The sequence below is a fragment of the Cynoglossus semilaevis genome, chromosome 11 (assembly GCF_000523025.1).
Source record: "Cynoglossus semilaevis isolate Cse_v1.0 chromosome 11, Cse_v1.0, whole genome shotgun sequence".
Taxonomy (NCBI): domain Eukaryota; kingdom Metazoa; phylum Chordata; class Actinopteri; order Pleuronectiformes; family Cynoglossidae; genus Cynoglossus; species Cynoglossus semilaevis.
The window spans coordinates 1,299,144-1,313,338 of NC_024317.1; the positions used below are offsets into that span (position 1 = coordinate 1,299,144).

Sequence of the window (14,195 nt, forward strand, 5' to 3'; positions counted from 1 at the left end):
TTGATACTCTTGGTGATACACTTGGACACTATTGAATAAAGTTATAAAATGTATATACCCCCCAACCCCTATTATTTTACTTTTGTAATACACTTTTCATTCAGTGTACATGTTAAAATATATCAAACTTCCTCAATTATTTACAGTGGGCAGATATTTCTCCAGGTTTTCCTTTCAGTCAAGTCAGGGTTTAATGATAAGCATTGGTCATCTAATCAAATACTTTTATACACATATACTATGTTCTTTCATTTCATTTAAAATTTTAAAATAGCTTTAAACCATTTAGAGGCTGGCATTGTTATCAAAGAACAAAATCATTACAACAGCAATAACAAAACAATTGAAATCCACTTTTTAACATGTAGTACTGGTCTAAATTCTGTGTGAATTTTTGTACAATATTTGAATTGCCTATTCTATACATTGTTTTTTTTATTATATTTATATAATAATAGTTTTATACACTGAGCACAAATGACAGCAGTTCATTCAGTGATGGAAAATGTTTATTAATCTGTTATTTACCAACAAAGATGTTATACACAGTGAAAAAGCCATTTACATCTTCATCAAAAACTTCTCTCACAAAAAATGTTTTAAGAAATTCCGTCATACAGTAAACAGCTTTTACAACTAGTGTATGATGCTGGAATAACAACATTCATCTAATAAAACATATTTTTTTCTGTTGAATGTGCAGTTAACAAATGCTGCCCAAGTGTGTCTACTGATAATCTGAGCAGCCGTTTGTTCATAACTGATAACCTATCACTGTCATGCAACCCATTTTAATGCACAACTTACTTGACCTTTTTGAGTAACTCTTTAATGTCTGCCTCAATATCAATGGTCAGAAAAATCCTGCTGTAGCGTTTGTAGGGCTCTCCGTCAGGGCCGACCAAGAACTTCTCAAAGTTCCAGGCGATGTCATTCCTGCAGACAGGACTCCAAATGATGGACTTTGGGTCATTCATGAGAGCCATCGATTCATCAATGGGAAATGGGAGCTTTTCTTTAAGATAGACAAACAGAGGGTCTGCATCTTTTCCATTGACCTCCATCTTCTTAAGGAGATTAAACTTAGGTTCAAAGCCATTTCCAGGACGGACGTACTTCAGGAGTTTAGGGATTTCACTGTTTTTGGAATTCTCCTGTTTTGTAAAACAAAAGACAGATTCATTCAATCCATACGTTACGTAACAAGCCTTACTGCACCCATGTGCACCACCTTCTCACATGTTTAAGGTCATACCTGATGTCCAAACTGATTGCAGGGAACACCCAGAACAACAAGTCCCTTGTCGGAGTAACGACTGTGGAGCTCGTTCATCTGAGTGTAATCCCTGGTGGTTGTTCCTCAGAGAGTCGCCACATTTTCAATGAGAACAACTTTCCCCCTCAGCCGCTCGAAGCTGAAGACATCTCCGGACAACAGCTTCGCTGTCATCTTGTAAAATCTCCTCACATTACCTGCCATTATCTTCAATTCACGATGACCTTCTGACAACCAGGGAAACACAGTCTACCAGGAAAGCCAGTCCTTGTGTTTAATCTAGGAAGTTAGAACTAGCCTAGCCTTCACCTCCTTCACGGGGCGGGTCTTGAACGGAATAACATAGCTCTCAAGGCCGAGGACGATTCACCGAGTGTTTTCATTGGTTGCTTCGAATGGACATGGTTCAAAGTTCATCTCATGTGTTTTTTCTTTCTCTTATTGCTTAACAAATAACAATGTTTTTGAACAAATTGCATCATGAACACATTGTAAAATCATATTTCACTCGGACCTTTTAAATATTCGACTGACTTTTCTGTCCATAATGGTTCATAAATAAGATTTTTATACAAACAACAACAATAATAATAATAATAATAATAATAAGTGTAAAACATTTACAAGAGGTATTTAAAATGTGTTGTTTGAACGACTTCTCGCTACCACCCACTTTCTTCTTGGTATTAATGGTACATTCCAGAAAGTACCGCTTCGTGCCTTTATGTTAATTATATATGTTTTAATTTTAACCAATGAGTCACTTTCACTACAAAACAGCAGTAAAACATTACATTAAAAAAAGAAAACAAGAAAAATCTGAACTTTTCCAGAGCGGTCTACCCCTCTCTTTAGTGGGTTTAATGGTACATTCCAGGAAGTAACGCCACACGTCTAATCTTTGTTGTTCATTCGCTAATGTAAAAAGTCGAAATGAACGTCTCGTAAAGTAAATCACAACCCGTTTTAAAAGTAGGCCAAAAGCGTTGACTTTCTCAATGAAGTTGAGAAAGTCTGCCGGCTCTCCCCGTGTTAATTTATCTGTTGATTTGTATGATAATGTCAGAGTGGCTCTGCCTGTGTGTGGCCACCATCACCAGTCTGTTGCTAGTTGCTGCTTATATTTGCCTCTACTCTGGACTCCTCTCAGCCATTACCGTGGTCGCCGGTTCTCCTCCCATAAAGAAGATCCTCTTCGCCTACAAGTACAACGAGGGACCATACAGAGACTGTGAGAAAATATCACGGGAGTCTCTCAGTATTGGACCAAAGCTGCCGTGTATTTACGTCTTTTACGATGATCCCCAAAAGGTAAAACTCGACACACATCACGTTATATACTCCCCTCCTCAAAATACTGCATTGCCCCCACATTATTAACTATTTTGATTTAGTATCAGGTAACTTTTCATAACTTTTGTATAATGGTGACCACTAGATGGCGGTAATGTCATTCAGCTCAACCAAGACAGGCGCTTCCAGTCGAGCGGAAGGAAATGTTGATCTTAATCATGTATCCCCCCAGTTTGTTTTGATATTTAAAGTGTCAGTGCTTGTTCAAGAGTACTGTCAGGGCCGGAATTTGCACCAGTAACCCAGGGTCTTTAACTACTATGCCATATGCTGCTTATGCAGTTTAAATACAGTGCAATAGAAGAAAACACAGAGTAAGTCTCACGTTACAATAATGGTATTATGTTCAGATGTACTCTGTCGTCACTCTGCAGGCAGTAAAACCTCAACCAGACTCTAACTGTTGTTTTTAGTTTGTTCAACTCTTTCATATTCCAGTTTTAAAATTAATTAGTTTTTAAATAAAGCCTCATGTTTTTATTAGCCTTCACAACAGTGTAATACAGCATAAATCAGATAAACCAACAACGTTTTTTTTTTTTTTTGAAGAGAGCAAACAGTTGTAACAACAATGCCGATGGGAGAATGGAAATGTTCCATGAATCAGTATTTAAAGAAATACATCTAGTCGTGTAAACAATGTGCAGCCTGAAATTTTATTTGATTGAAATAAATTTAAGTCTTTTGGCGTTTCAATAAGAGCTCTAGTCAGGTGGGGAAACACTCCTCGCACATTTTTTATCAGTTTGATTAAAGTTGTTATACCAGGACTGGTAAAACAGAAGGTGGATTAGATTTCACCATGTGGTGTTTTCTCACTCTTCTGTCTGTTGCCTGCACGAAGTCGCCTGTTTCTTAATAAGCAGATACATGATAGAACTATTTTCTTGAAACCTGAATCTGCTGACTCTACAGGGTCTCCAAAGACCTGCTGTGCCATTCCTGACATCACGTTTCTTTTTATTATGAGTTGTTTTTTAGCACATTTTGCCAAAAGTGTTAAAAAAGTAGGAATGGGATTCATGATAATTTAATGTCTGTGTGTGAATCATAGTTATATAAGAAAGAAAGAGAGACCAGAGAGTGTTCAATTTTAAACTTGATTAAATTTGTTAAATGTGAAAAAGATTTAGTTTGTGGCAGAAGCGTCCGGGCTTTGATTCATTTAGAACTCATTCTGTTTTCACACTGACTGTAAGCTGTACATCATGGCAGAGCAGCAGTGGTTTACACCTGCTGCAGCTTAATGCACCGCAACTAGAGGTCAGAAAGTGTTCCTTCCCAGCTCTGCTTCAGAATCCTATTGTTGTGTTCGTCATCTGTTTTCCAAGCTGGCAATTAGTCCAGCAGAGGGTCCCAGTTCCTCTGCACAGTCACAGCCAAGTCCTGATCTAAGGTAAAATAATTGGCGTAATGATCTCGGCTCATTAGTGTTGGAGCCTCAGGAAGCCATTCAGCCCCGGCACCAGGAGCCCCAGAGTGCTCTCAATGGTACGACTGGTATTTGGTGGCTGAAAATGAGAGACTGTCCGCTGATATGTGCTGTGAGAGTTCAGTTTTCTCTTTCTACAAAAGTTTCAGCTGACAGAGGATCTGCGTCAGCATGGCTACAGACTGTTCCTCTGTTCTTGAGTTTTCACTTTTACCTCCTTTAATCACTTCCTCCTGAGAAACAAAAGACCTCAACAGGACCAGATTTGGTTCTAAGGTGGTTGCCATGGATACCTTGCTGGAGCAGCGCTGTCTGTATCCTTCAAAGGACCAACACAAATTTTCGGAGCCCCACTCAACGTGCCTCCTCCAGCCTCACTAGTTTCCAAACCTGCGGGTTTTTAATGATCCACTGTGCCCATAAAAGGCGCCTTAACGTCAGATGGACTGAGTATGGGTGCAGATTTATTTTTTATTTATATTTTAACTTATATTAAAAGAGCCAGGTCATGTGGTCATTACAACAAGGATGGTGAAATTGAAACTGAGTGATAATTGGACGGTGGTGATTTTCTTTTCTGTTGGATTTGAATTTTATGAAGTCAAGTTGCACTGCAGCTGCTGGAAAAAGAGGGGGAAAAAAAGTGAACCTCAGTCTAAGGGTTGGTCCTTGTACAAGTGCTAAATGATGAAATAGCAGAAAATCCGAGTAGAAATTTCCTTTCCCAAAGTTATAGATGGAAGTTTTATCTGGTGATGTCTCTTATGGATTAAAGATACTGCGTGTGCTCGCGTACAGATGCCTCGCTTCTCTCCCCGATTCCTTAACAAAGCGAGTTCACACGGTGCGCTGCAGAGACCCGCAGAAACATTTCCTTTAATTGAATTTCAGAACCTGCTCCAGATGAGCTGTTATTGTATTGAAGAAACATCAAAAGAAAGTGCACGTATGTCCTGATAGGTGCAGGGAGACGAACGCCGTGTCAAATCCTCCTCTTTTCTGTGGACCACTTGCAGTCCTCTGATAATAAATACACTGGGGTCGGAGTTTCAGTGTTTGAAGCTCCAAAGCTCTGGAAATGTCAATAATACCCAGACAATTCCCACATGTGCTCACGGTGTTGAGAACGAGGTCCAGTAAATAACAAGATGTACAAAACCACCAGCTCTATTTGATTTAAATCTTACTAACATGTTTTTAAGTCTTATTTATTTAACTTCACTGGCAGCCTTGCTTTTTTTTTTCCGACCCAGTTATTGATTCTGACTGGCAATTTATTTCAGACATTAAATGAGGGGAGTTTGTTTGTGAGACATTATTGAGTTTCTGCATCCATAGTATTTTAACACAACGTGAGGTCGGAGAACCTCCACGTTCTGTCTCTTTTAGAATAAGGTTTTAGGATTTCTTGAAATTTCTGTTCGGTGAACTTGACACGTAACATTGATTTGACTTGATTCGTTTTTTATTTCGACCGTTCCAAACTGTCACAGATTTGTATCCATTTCTAATCGATTCACGATGCATCGTTACATCACTATTAGTCACTTTAAACTTGTTGTATTGACTATTAATGTGTCTTATAGATAGAGACATATATATATATTTACTTGATATATATTAATAGGTATATTTAGGTACATGTTTGTGAGATGAATTTTCTCCTACAGTATGTAAGAATTACTCTTTAAGATCAAGGGAAATGCTCTGGGATGAACCCTGATATATAAACACGGGGAAGATCGCTGCATTTGTTAGAATAATGATCTTTTTTATCTTCTGAAATCAAATAAATTTTAGATCCAGACGGCTAAATATATGCAGATGTAAGCAGCTTGCTCAGTCTGTCTGATGATTAGAAGAAAAAAAAACCTTTTTTTTTTACTCTGCAGAGCTTGGTCAGATGATTAAGAGGAGTGGAGGAAACGGGTCTTATCTGTCACACTGCTTCTTCTTGAAGAGCCGCGATGGTAGATTTATGAACAAAGCTGAGAATTCTGGCTTGTTTATTACAGGAGCCTTGAGTGGTGCTTAGCTCAGCACAAAAGGGAAAAAACAGTCTGGTATGTTTCTTGTTTTTAATGGGCGCTGTGGTGAAGGCTACAAAAATATAATAATTGTTGCCCTGCCAAATGCTCCAATTATAGCTCGTCTTAATGACAGCATTTCCTCCTCGACCTTCATACCTGGCTGACATCACACGAGGTATCATTTTAATGTGTGTCGCCCTCTGCAGTCTGTGTTAATGGTGTAAACCTCATTATCGCTTTTCTCTCGTTGGATGGAGGAGGCAGTTGGAGTTTTAATGTGTTTACCCCATATTTCTTGTTTTCAAATAACCTGTCAAAGCGAAAGTCAAATTAACATTTAAAATCCCTCGAAGTTTTGAGACTTAGAGAGAACAGTACAGAATATATTTCATGATCATAATTTCTGTCTCCTTGTTCTCAGGTGACCGGACCGCTCTGTCGCTGTGCCGTCGGCAGCGTTCTGAGTGAGGGGGAGACGCCGGCCGACCAGGAGCTCCTGAAACGCTATGAAACATCTGGCTTCGGTGTTTTCTCCTTTCCTGAAGTCACACACGTGGTCACTGCTGCTACCTCTCTACCACACACAACGTTTTTCTCGCTTCTCCTGAGAGTGAAGAGAGTATACCCGAGGCTCCAGCACTACATCAAGGTATGATGCGTCCGCGGACTCACAGCAGCATATTGTATCACTTTTATTTTGATATCACAGTCATGATAGACTTCAGGCTATAGCGGTGTTCCTTCCTGACACCAGAAGGTTCTGAGATCTGTACCATCTAGTCCCCAAATCCCTGATTGGGTTGCACGAGGAACGGTGTGTGTGGATATATCATCCAGCAAAAATGTGTTATCGTCACAGGCCTACTCTTCTTGTTGTGTGTCTTTCTTCAATTCCTGCGAATGCATCAGCATCATGTTCAACTAAACAGGCCTAGGTTTCACATTGATACAAGTGTTTTATTACATATACTTCTTGTGACATCTTTGTTTGGTGATGTTCGCTTCATGGGGTTTTTCTAACGTAAGATATTTTGTCCTGGTTCAAAAAAGGTTGTGAAACACTGCAGTACCACCTGCGAAGAGTCTTGGCTGCACACGTTAACACACTGTGGGGGTTTCTGTTTGATGACAGCCGGGATCATCCTCCTCATGTTTTCACATTTTATTTCTCTGATTTGATTTCCTTCTGGAAAAATCAGCTGGGGAAATAAATAACTGATGCGAGTCGCCGTCTGCAACTTATTATTTTAGTGATGGGGTTGTGATGTGTGACAGACTGAACCTGTCTGCAGGTACATTATCAATATATAACTGTAGGATTGTCACGTGCATGTCTGAGTCACTCCGTGCGTCTTCAGTCTTCTGGAAGAGGAAATGTCATTTGTGAAAACCTTTTCCTTTTCTTTTCTCTGTGTGGCGTCGCCTCACGGGTTAAGTAAACACATCGTAGCTCATACATCAGGAAGAGAGTGATGGATGGAAACACGATGTGGACTGAACTTTAGGACAAAAGAGGGAAAACAAGAAAAACCTCTTTGGCTTCCTTTGGATCGTGGTGATGGATGCTTCCTAAGGCTCTGGGGTTGCTGGGAAAGTGAGTCATTGCGACGGGCAGACTTTAGGCAGATATGGTTTAATTATGCAGTGCAGTGAAACAGGTGGCAGCACCACAGGCTGTCTCACTCACTCTGCCTCTGCTGGAAGAATACGTTTGTGTGTCCTTTTCTGGCTTCCTCCACCATCTGTTTGGACGCTGTTAAATCCTGGCTGTGCTCCAGTGGAACTTAGCCTGTCTGTAAGGTCAGCTCTCACACTCATCAGAGCTTCAGTCTTCATTCACCCTGACTGGAAATCCGTCCTGAACGCCTCTTTAGTTGCCGTGCCGTTATTGAAGTCTTGTACGTTCTCACCGTACGACCGTCTGCTGGTGAAGGACGGTACTTCAGGATGATAACTAACTAATAACCTGGATGATAACTAGTGCTGACAAATTGGTAAAATTCTAAATCTGATTATTTAAAGGGTAGCTGGGGATCAATCATAATTATTCATGTTTAAATGAGATAAATCAACATATAAATGACAAAAACCTTTTCTTCTTCTTTTTTTCCTGTACTTTGCTGGAACACAGAGACAAATATCAGCAGGTACCTGAACTGGTCGAACACTGTAGTGTGTTTCCATCTTTAGATTTTTTTATTCAATAATATTTACCCACAGACATCAGGAAGACGTTAATCAAGTTAATAATTAAAACCTAAAATTAGCAAAAATACTACAAGGAATTACAGTAAACCAGTAAAACATGAAAGTACTGTATAATATAAACAAATATCAATGTAGAGTTAGTTGAACTGTCGACTGATTCAAAATATTTACTTTGATTAATTAAAGGATAGCTGCAGATTAATTAAGATAAACCAACATTTTAACATGTGTTATTTCTGTTTATCGCTGGAACAAATGACAAATATCAAATCACATCTTTATAACAGAAAAATGTTTTAAATAAATTACAAATGTATAACTCAAAATTGAATTGACAAAATCATCATTTGGACCTCATTGCTCTTTGGTTTTGTGGCCGTTCTGTCCTGGAGAATCTTCCAGAATCAAACCCATCTGTGCAACAACAGCGTGGACTGTAGTTCACATCAGAATTCACTTCAGTGTTTTTCCAGTACCTTGTTACCTACCTCCTGCCGGCTGGTTCTGTTGCATTATTCACCCACAATGCACCTCTTCCTGTTTCTTGGAATAGCTGCATGAAGGCTGAGAATTGAATCCTAACAACATTTTGGAATTCATTTCCATGACAATTTAGAGGAAAGACGACCAGACAGAAAAACTGCCCCGAGAAAAATCGATTCTCACAGTGATTGACTTTCCTTTTATTCAATGATTTAAACAGGTGGAAACATATACTGTACTGTGATATCTACGTTTAATCACTCTCTGTTTACTGACACTTGACAGAATAACAAATCATTTATTGTTGTCCGACTGTCAACATCAATCCACGGGCTCTTTATTTTGATGTTGTATAAATCAGTCATAAACCTGAGTCTTGTCAAGTTTGAATCTCTAGAATTCCTTCATCATGAAGCCTAGAAGCAGCAGCAGTGAAAACACTTAAAGGACAAATGTAAAGGAAAACATATCGGGAGTAAAATGGTGAAAATGTTCCTTCAAAATCTACATAATATTTAAGTTAAACAAATATTGGTAGAGAAATAATATCTTCATTTTTTTCCTTTTTTCTTTTCTGGTAAATATTTCCATCCAGTGGTGAATCCATCAAAGCAGAGGGCATTAAACTGCAGAGATCTCAGTGATTCTTTTTCTTCTTTTTCTTTCTGCCGGCCGTGGCCTCCGTCGACAGACACCGTTTGGCGCTCGCACTCGTTCTAAACGGCCGTGGTTCTGTGAATAATGTATGCTGATGATAGCTGACACTTCTGATGTCCCGAGTGGTGAGACCTTTTCAAACAAGCTCATCAGCATTTAGCGTGCTCCGCCTGGCATGGCAGAGTGATTTCTGCCTGTCACACACTTTGAGTTGCTGCCCCATGGTCAGATCTGATATTTGCCCAGACGGACCATTGATTGGCCCCGGTGTTTCTCTTCTGTGCCGTGGCTTTTTAGCTGCGGTCTACGCCACGGACACCATGGTGTCTTGAGATTTGACTCAAGCATGTGGACCAGACCTCCTGGATGTATTGGAGGAGGAGGATAATATGGCTGACATTCACTGAGATCCAAAGGTTTGTGCAAGTCAGACGATGGAACATTTGTTTGCTCGAGGGCACTATGGTTCCTTGCCAGTGCAGAAGTTCTGGGATGAATATTAAAACGTGCTTTTCTCTTGTTTGTTTTTGAGCGAACGACACTCACGGTGAAATCAGCGCTCAGCTCCCCCAGTGAAGAAGATTAAATATTTAAAGATAAGATCCTGCATTTATCTTCATTCTTATCCGATTCGGAGAAAAATGAAGTGATGCCGAACATCAGAGTTCTGCTGCACGCCTGTTAAACACGCAACCCTTTTAATTGATGTGCAGTCTGACAGGTCAGAAAAGGTCACAGTGTTTCATATTCTGGCCACAGCTGCAAAGGAGCAGGAGATTAGAATATACTCTTATAATTGATAATAATACTTTGTGAATTTCATGACAATCTAATATTTGTTTTTCAACTTCTTGTAGTTTTTTTTTTCTGAAGTCAGGCATTCACACACTTCTGGTATTTTCTTTTCTTCTGACACTAATGAGGAGCAGGAATCAGACCGTGCCGTTAGACTTATTGATAGGCAAACTCCTAAGTTCTGTTCTAGCTGACATTAATGAGCCTCTGCTTGACAGAAACTCAAAAAATTCCCAATGTGTGCCACACATGTCTTCGATCCTGAGGTTTGCTGCGCTCTTTGCAGAGCATTGTTCTCCGACACGCCACGCTGTGTCTTTTACTTTAAGCCACAAAAGTCTGACCTTTCAACAAAAACCACGTACGTGCACCGTGGCTGCGTTCTTTAAATTAAAACCATCATATCTGTGCTGTAAATGTGCTTTGATAATTATGCATTAAAGCTGCCATCATATCTGTGCTTTGATAATTATGCATTAAAGCTGCAGTTGATCCTGTTCTTTTATCTGCCAACTGGAAGGTCAGGGATTCGACCTCAGGCTCCTCTCATCTACATGCAGATCTGTCTCTGTTCAGACACTTACCTCCACGCTGCTGCGGACGATGGTATGTGATGGAGACTGAATTGCAAATCTGTGTTGTATAGTGGCTGTGACTGCTCATCAAGTCTGGGGAATTACAGTAGAAATACAGGTGCCAGTCTTAAACTGCTCTGATGAGCTTATTATTCTTAATGAAGCTGACTAGAAAAATTGGACTCTTCCCGTTTAGTCTCTGAACCTCTGAACAATAGCAGTTACAATGAAGGCCCTGTTTCTTGGAATTGAATCGTAATCACTATTTGGAGCTAATCTCAGCTGACCTTGGAGAGAATCACACTCCACCAGGGGGAGACTCCAGGACCATCAAAAGTCCTAACACCGTGACACCTAAACAACCCCGCTTTGGGTCCAGTGAATATTTTCTGATGATTTTTAAATAATTCTCAAATTCATTTTAAATATTTTAGCGTGAAAACCTCCCCGGTGTTTGAGCTTCTAACTGTTCACTTCAACCCACAAACATCCACGTTAGAATTCCAACGGGGTTCGGTGGGAAAACTGTCTGAGAGCAGGGAGGTCACGTAGGGTCAAGTGGGATGGGCTCGGGAAAAAGACCAGTGCAACCTCCATTGTACCGCTGTCTTTGGACTGAAGCAGTTGGATTTGTCACAGAAAAACAACCTGGCGCTCAGTTCCATGAATTCATTTCAGACGACTGAATGTGTGTCTGCGCGCCCTCCAGACCAGTAGGTGGCAGTAATGCGCCTAGATTTAGTTTGGCAGTGACGTCAGAGCGCAAGAAAGTTTGGTGGAAGACAAAACCACATTGTTAGGCTTGTTTTTATTTAAAGACAAAAACTTAGTTGTGAGAAAATATCACCTCAGTCCTGGGGCTAAAGTTAGCTAAGAAGGCTAACGTAGGCTAACGTCGTAGCCTGACTACAGTAGAGCAGACGATGGTGTTCAAAGACAAAAATGTTTAGTGAATATATGTTTTTATTCATATTTATGTTTGTGTACCCGTGGTTCCGGGCGTGCAGTGGCGTGAACGCCGTGCCAGTGTGGTTATGCAGATTATGGGCCGCGCTGACCCCTAATGATGAGGGAAGATGAAAGAGATTCTTCAATAACGCCGTACCTAGAAAAAAAGAGTTTTCTATTTCAGGGATATTACTGAAGGCTCCCCGCGGCAAACCACGACGTCGGATGATTTGGTTCAGACGCGCTGCGTCACATCACTTCAATATGTCATTTTGTTATTTTATTATTTTTCACCCTCCTCTGCCCTCAGTGCCGTGCTGCACGGACCTCCGACCTATAGACGCAGACGCAGACAAGACGCCATTGTCCTGCACTTCCACATGCGTCCACAGGCAATTTAATTTAAAGTCTCCAATCAAAGCCTAATTGGACTAATCTGCATTTCTTTGGACTGTGGGAGAAAGCTGGAGGAAAAATAAGCGAAGGAAAAAAAATACACAGACGGAGGGAGGGGGGGGCAGTATAGGGGAGGGGAGGAGGGGGGGCAAACCAAGGGCCTGAAGCGACCTTCCTCCTGCCTGCTCCACCGTTCATGCAGTGATTAAAACAAAATAATTTGCTACAGTTTCTCCACTGCACAGACCTCCTTTGTTCTTCTGAAACGGTACGAAAAATAAAAAAAATAAAAAACCTCTGAAGCCATGTATTTTAAATCTTGCAAACTTATTTACATTATTGCGCAACATAATCAAGAGCCCTTTATTAACTGTGTTGCATCAGAAGCTTACACACCAGTATTCCCTGAAGCTCCGTGGACCGAGGCACGACTTTCATCATTCAGCTGCTGGGAATCTACTCTTAATGTCACATCTACATATGATTGATCTGATTTAAACTTTACTCTCGGTCGCTCTGTCGCCCTGAATCAAAATCAGGCGACGGGGCGTGAGTACAATACAAGAAACGTCATTATTTTTAGATATGGAACAAATCGTTTTGTGCCGACGGCAAAATAATCAATCACTTAAGCAAAAACGTAAACGATGCGTCCCGTCTTCTTTAATGTCACTTCTGCACACAGCGCTGTGCCGTGAAGTGTTGGCGTCAAACAAAGACAGAAATGAAAATAGCTGCAGAGTCTCCACCAATAACGAGATGTAGTCGAGCCGCGTTGACTGGAAGAAAACTCCTTCAAACCCAGCGTTTTGCTGCACCTACAGTGCTGTCTTATTAGCTGCTGCCTGCGCTGAAGCCGCAATAACACACAGGTCTCCCAGGAAAACAAGTCAAATGTTTCAGTTTTTCAGAGCAGCATGGAGAACTTATTGAAGGAATAAAAAAAAAAAGCTGTTCCTGCAGTGGGAAAACAAACAGTAGAAGTTTGAAAAACCTCCACGTGGAACCTGCTGCCGTTTGTAATTTTATCTGGACGATTTAAACGCCACAGACGTCGACGCACTCTTTTATATGATTGACAAATGGTTTGCTGTTATAACTTATTACATTTGTAAAAACCCACTCGTTCTCTCCACTCTGTTAATATGGAAATGAACTGACTCTGCCCCGGTGCCCTGTTGAGGGGTTTTGTGAGACGCCGTCCCAGGGGCCGTGGTGAATCATTCAAGTACAACCACAGAGTGGGGAACACCTAACCAAGGTGGCGGGGATTAAGACTTCAGTGAGAAAATGACCTAAGAAAATGAGAAAGATAAAATAGAGAAAGAGGCTTAGGACTTAACGTCGTTATTCAGCTGAGTGACTTTTGAACAGCCCCTGTTCATTTGTCAGGCCTCAGTAAGTCGCGGTTGTTTGACTGACGTCTGAATTGTTCCTTCTGTCTCTCATTATGCCCCTCAGCCCTTTGGAACATTTTAAAATTCCCTTCTGTTCAGGTTCAGGGTTATAAAATGACATGAAGACAACAACAAAAAAAGGTCAGGAGGAGAACTGCACCTCCTGTAATCCTCTCCTCACCGTGGAGGGAAACGGCCTCCAGCTCCAGAAGAAGAAGAAAAAACTCCTCATCTGTTCAGTCACTGGGTTCTAGAAGGTTCTAGAAAACTTCAGTTCCACGACCACTGAGTTGTACTGCAGTAAAACTGTGGCTTCCATCCTGTTTTACCCCATTGTTCACTGTCGCCACAGTCACTTCCTCAGAGTACGACACAGTACAAGGCAGGAGGAGAAGTAGAACACACTGCTGTGTTGATTTAAGACAAAAAAAAAACAACCAAAATAGATTTATTTTTTACTCATCTTTAATGAGACGCACTGTCAGAACATCTAAATGAAAAATAAATTCTTGCGGGTAAACAAACAAACAAACAAATAATAAAAAAAACACACGTGTGTGTGTGTGTTGCCTGGAGGACACACTGTTCACTTTCTTAATTTAAAAAAAGATAAAACTCTTTTTTTTTAACCTGTTGTGTTGAACT

General features: G+C 40.6%; 2 protein-coding genes across 2 annotated transcripts in view; one reads left to right on the forward strand and one right to left on the reverse strand.

The window, feature by feature from the left end:
* Positions 1 to 491: 491 nt before the first annotated feature.
* LOC103385723 (glutathione peroxidase 1) lies at positions 492 to 1,612 on the reverse strand. The gene is made up of 2 exons (XM_074559995.1): positions 1,256 to 1,612; positions 492 to 1,154 (listed from the first exon to the last, which is right to left on the reverse strand). The coding sequence occupies exons 1-2, from the start codon at positions 1,478 to 1,480 to the stop codon at positions 804 to 806; spliced, it is 576 nt and encodes a 191-aa protein (XP_074416096.1). The 5' UTR covers positions 1,481 to 1,612; the 3' UTR covers positions 492 to 803.
* A 527-nt stretch (positions 1,613 to 2,139) lies between these two features.
* Positions 2,140 to 14,195, forward strand: part of tex264b (testis expressed 264, ER-phagy receptor b) — a 42,671-nt gene continuing 30,615 nt past the window's right edge. The window contains exons 1-2 of the mRNA XM_008319691.3: positions 2,140 to 2,587; positions 6,513 to 6,740. Coding sequence (XP_008317913.1) covers positions 2,330 to 2,587; positions 6,513 to 6,740 — 486 coding nt within the window. The 5' untranslated portion in view covers positions 2,140 to 2,329. The remainder of the gene's footprint in view (positions 2,588 to 6,512; positions 6,741 to 14,195) is intronic.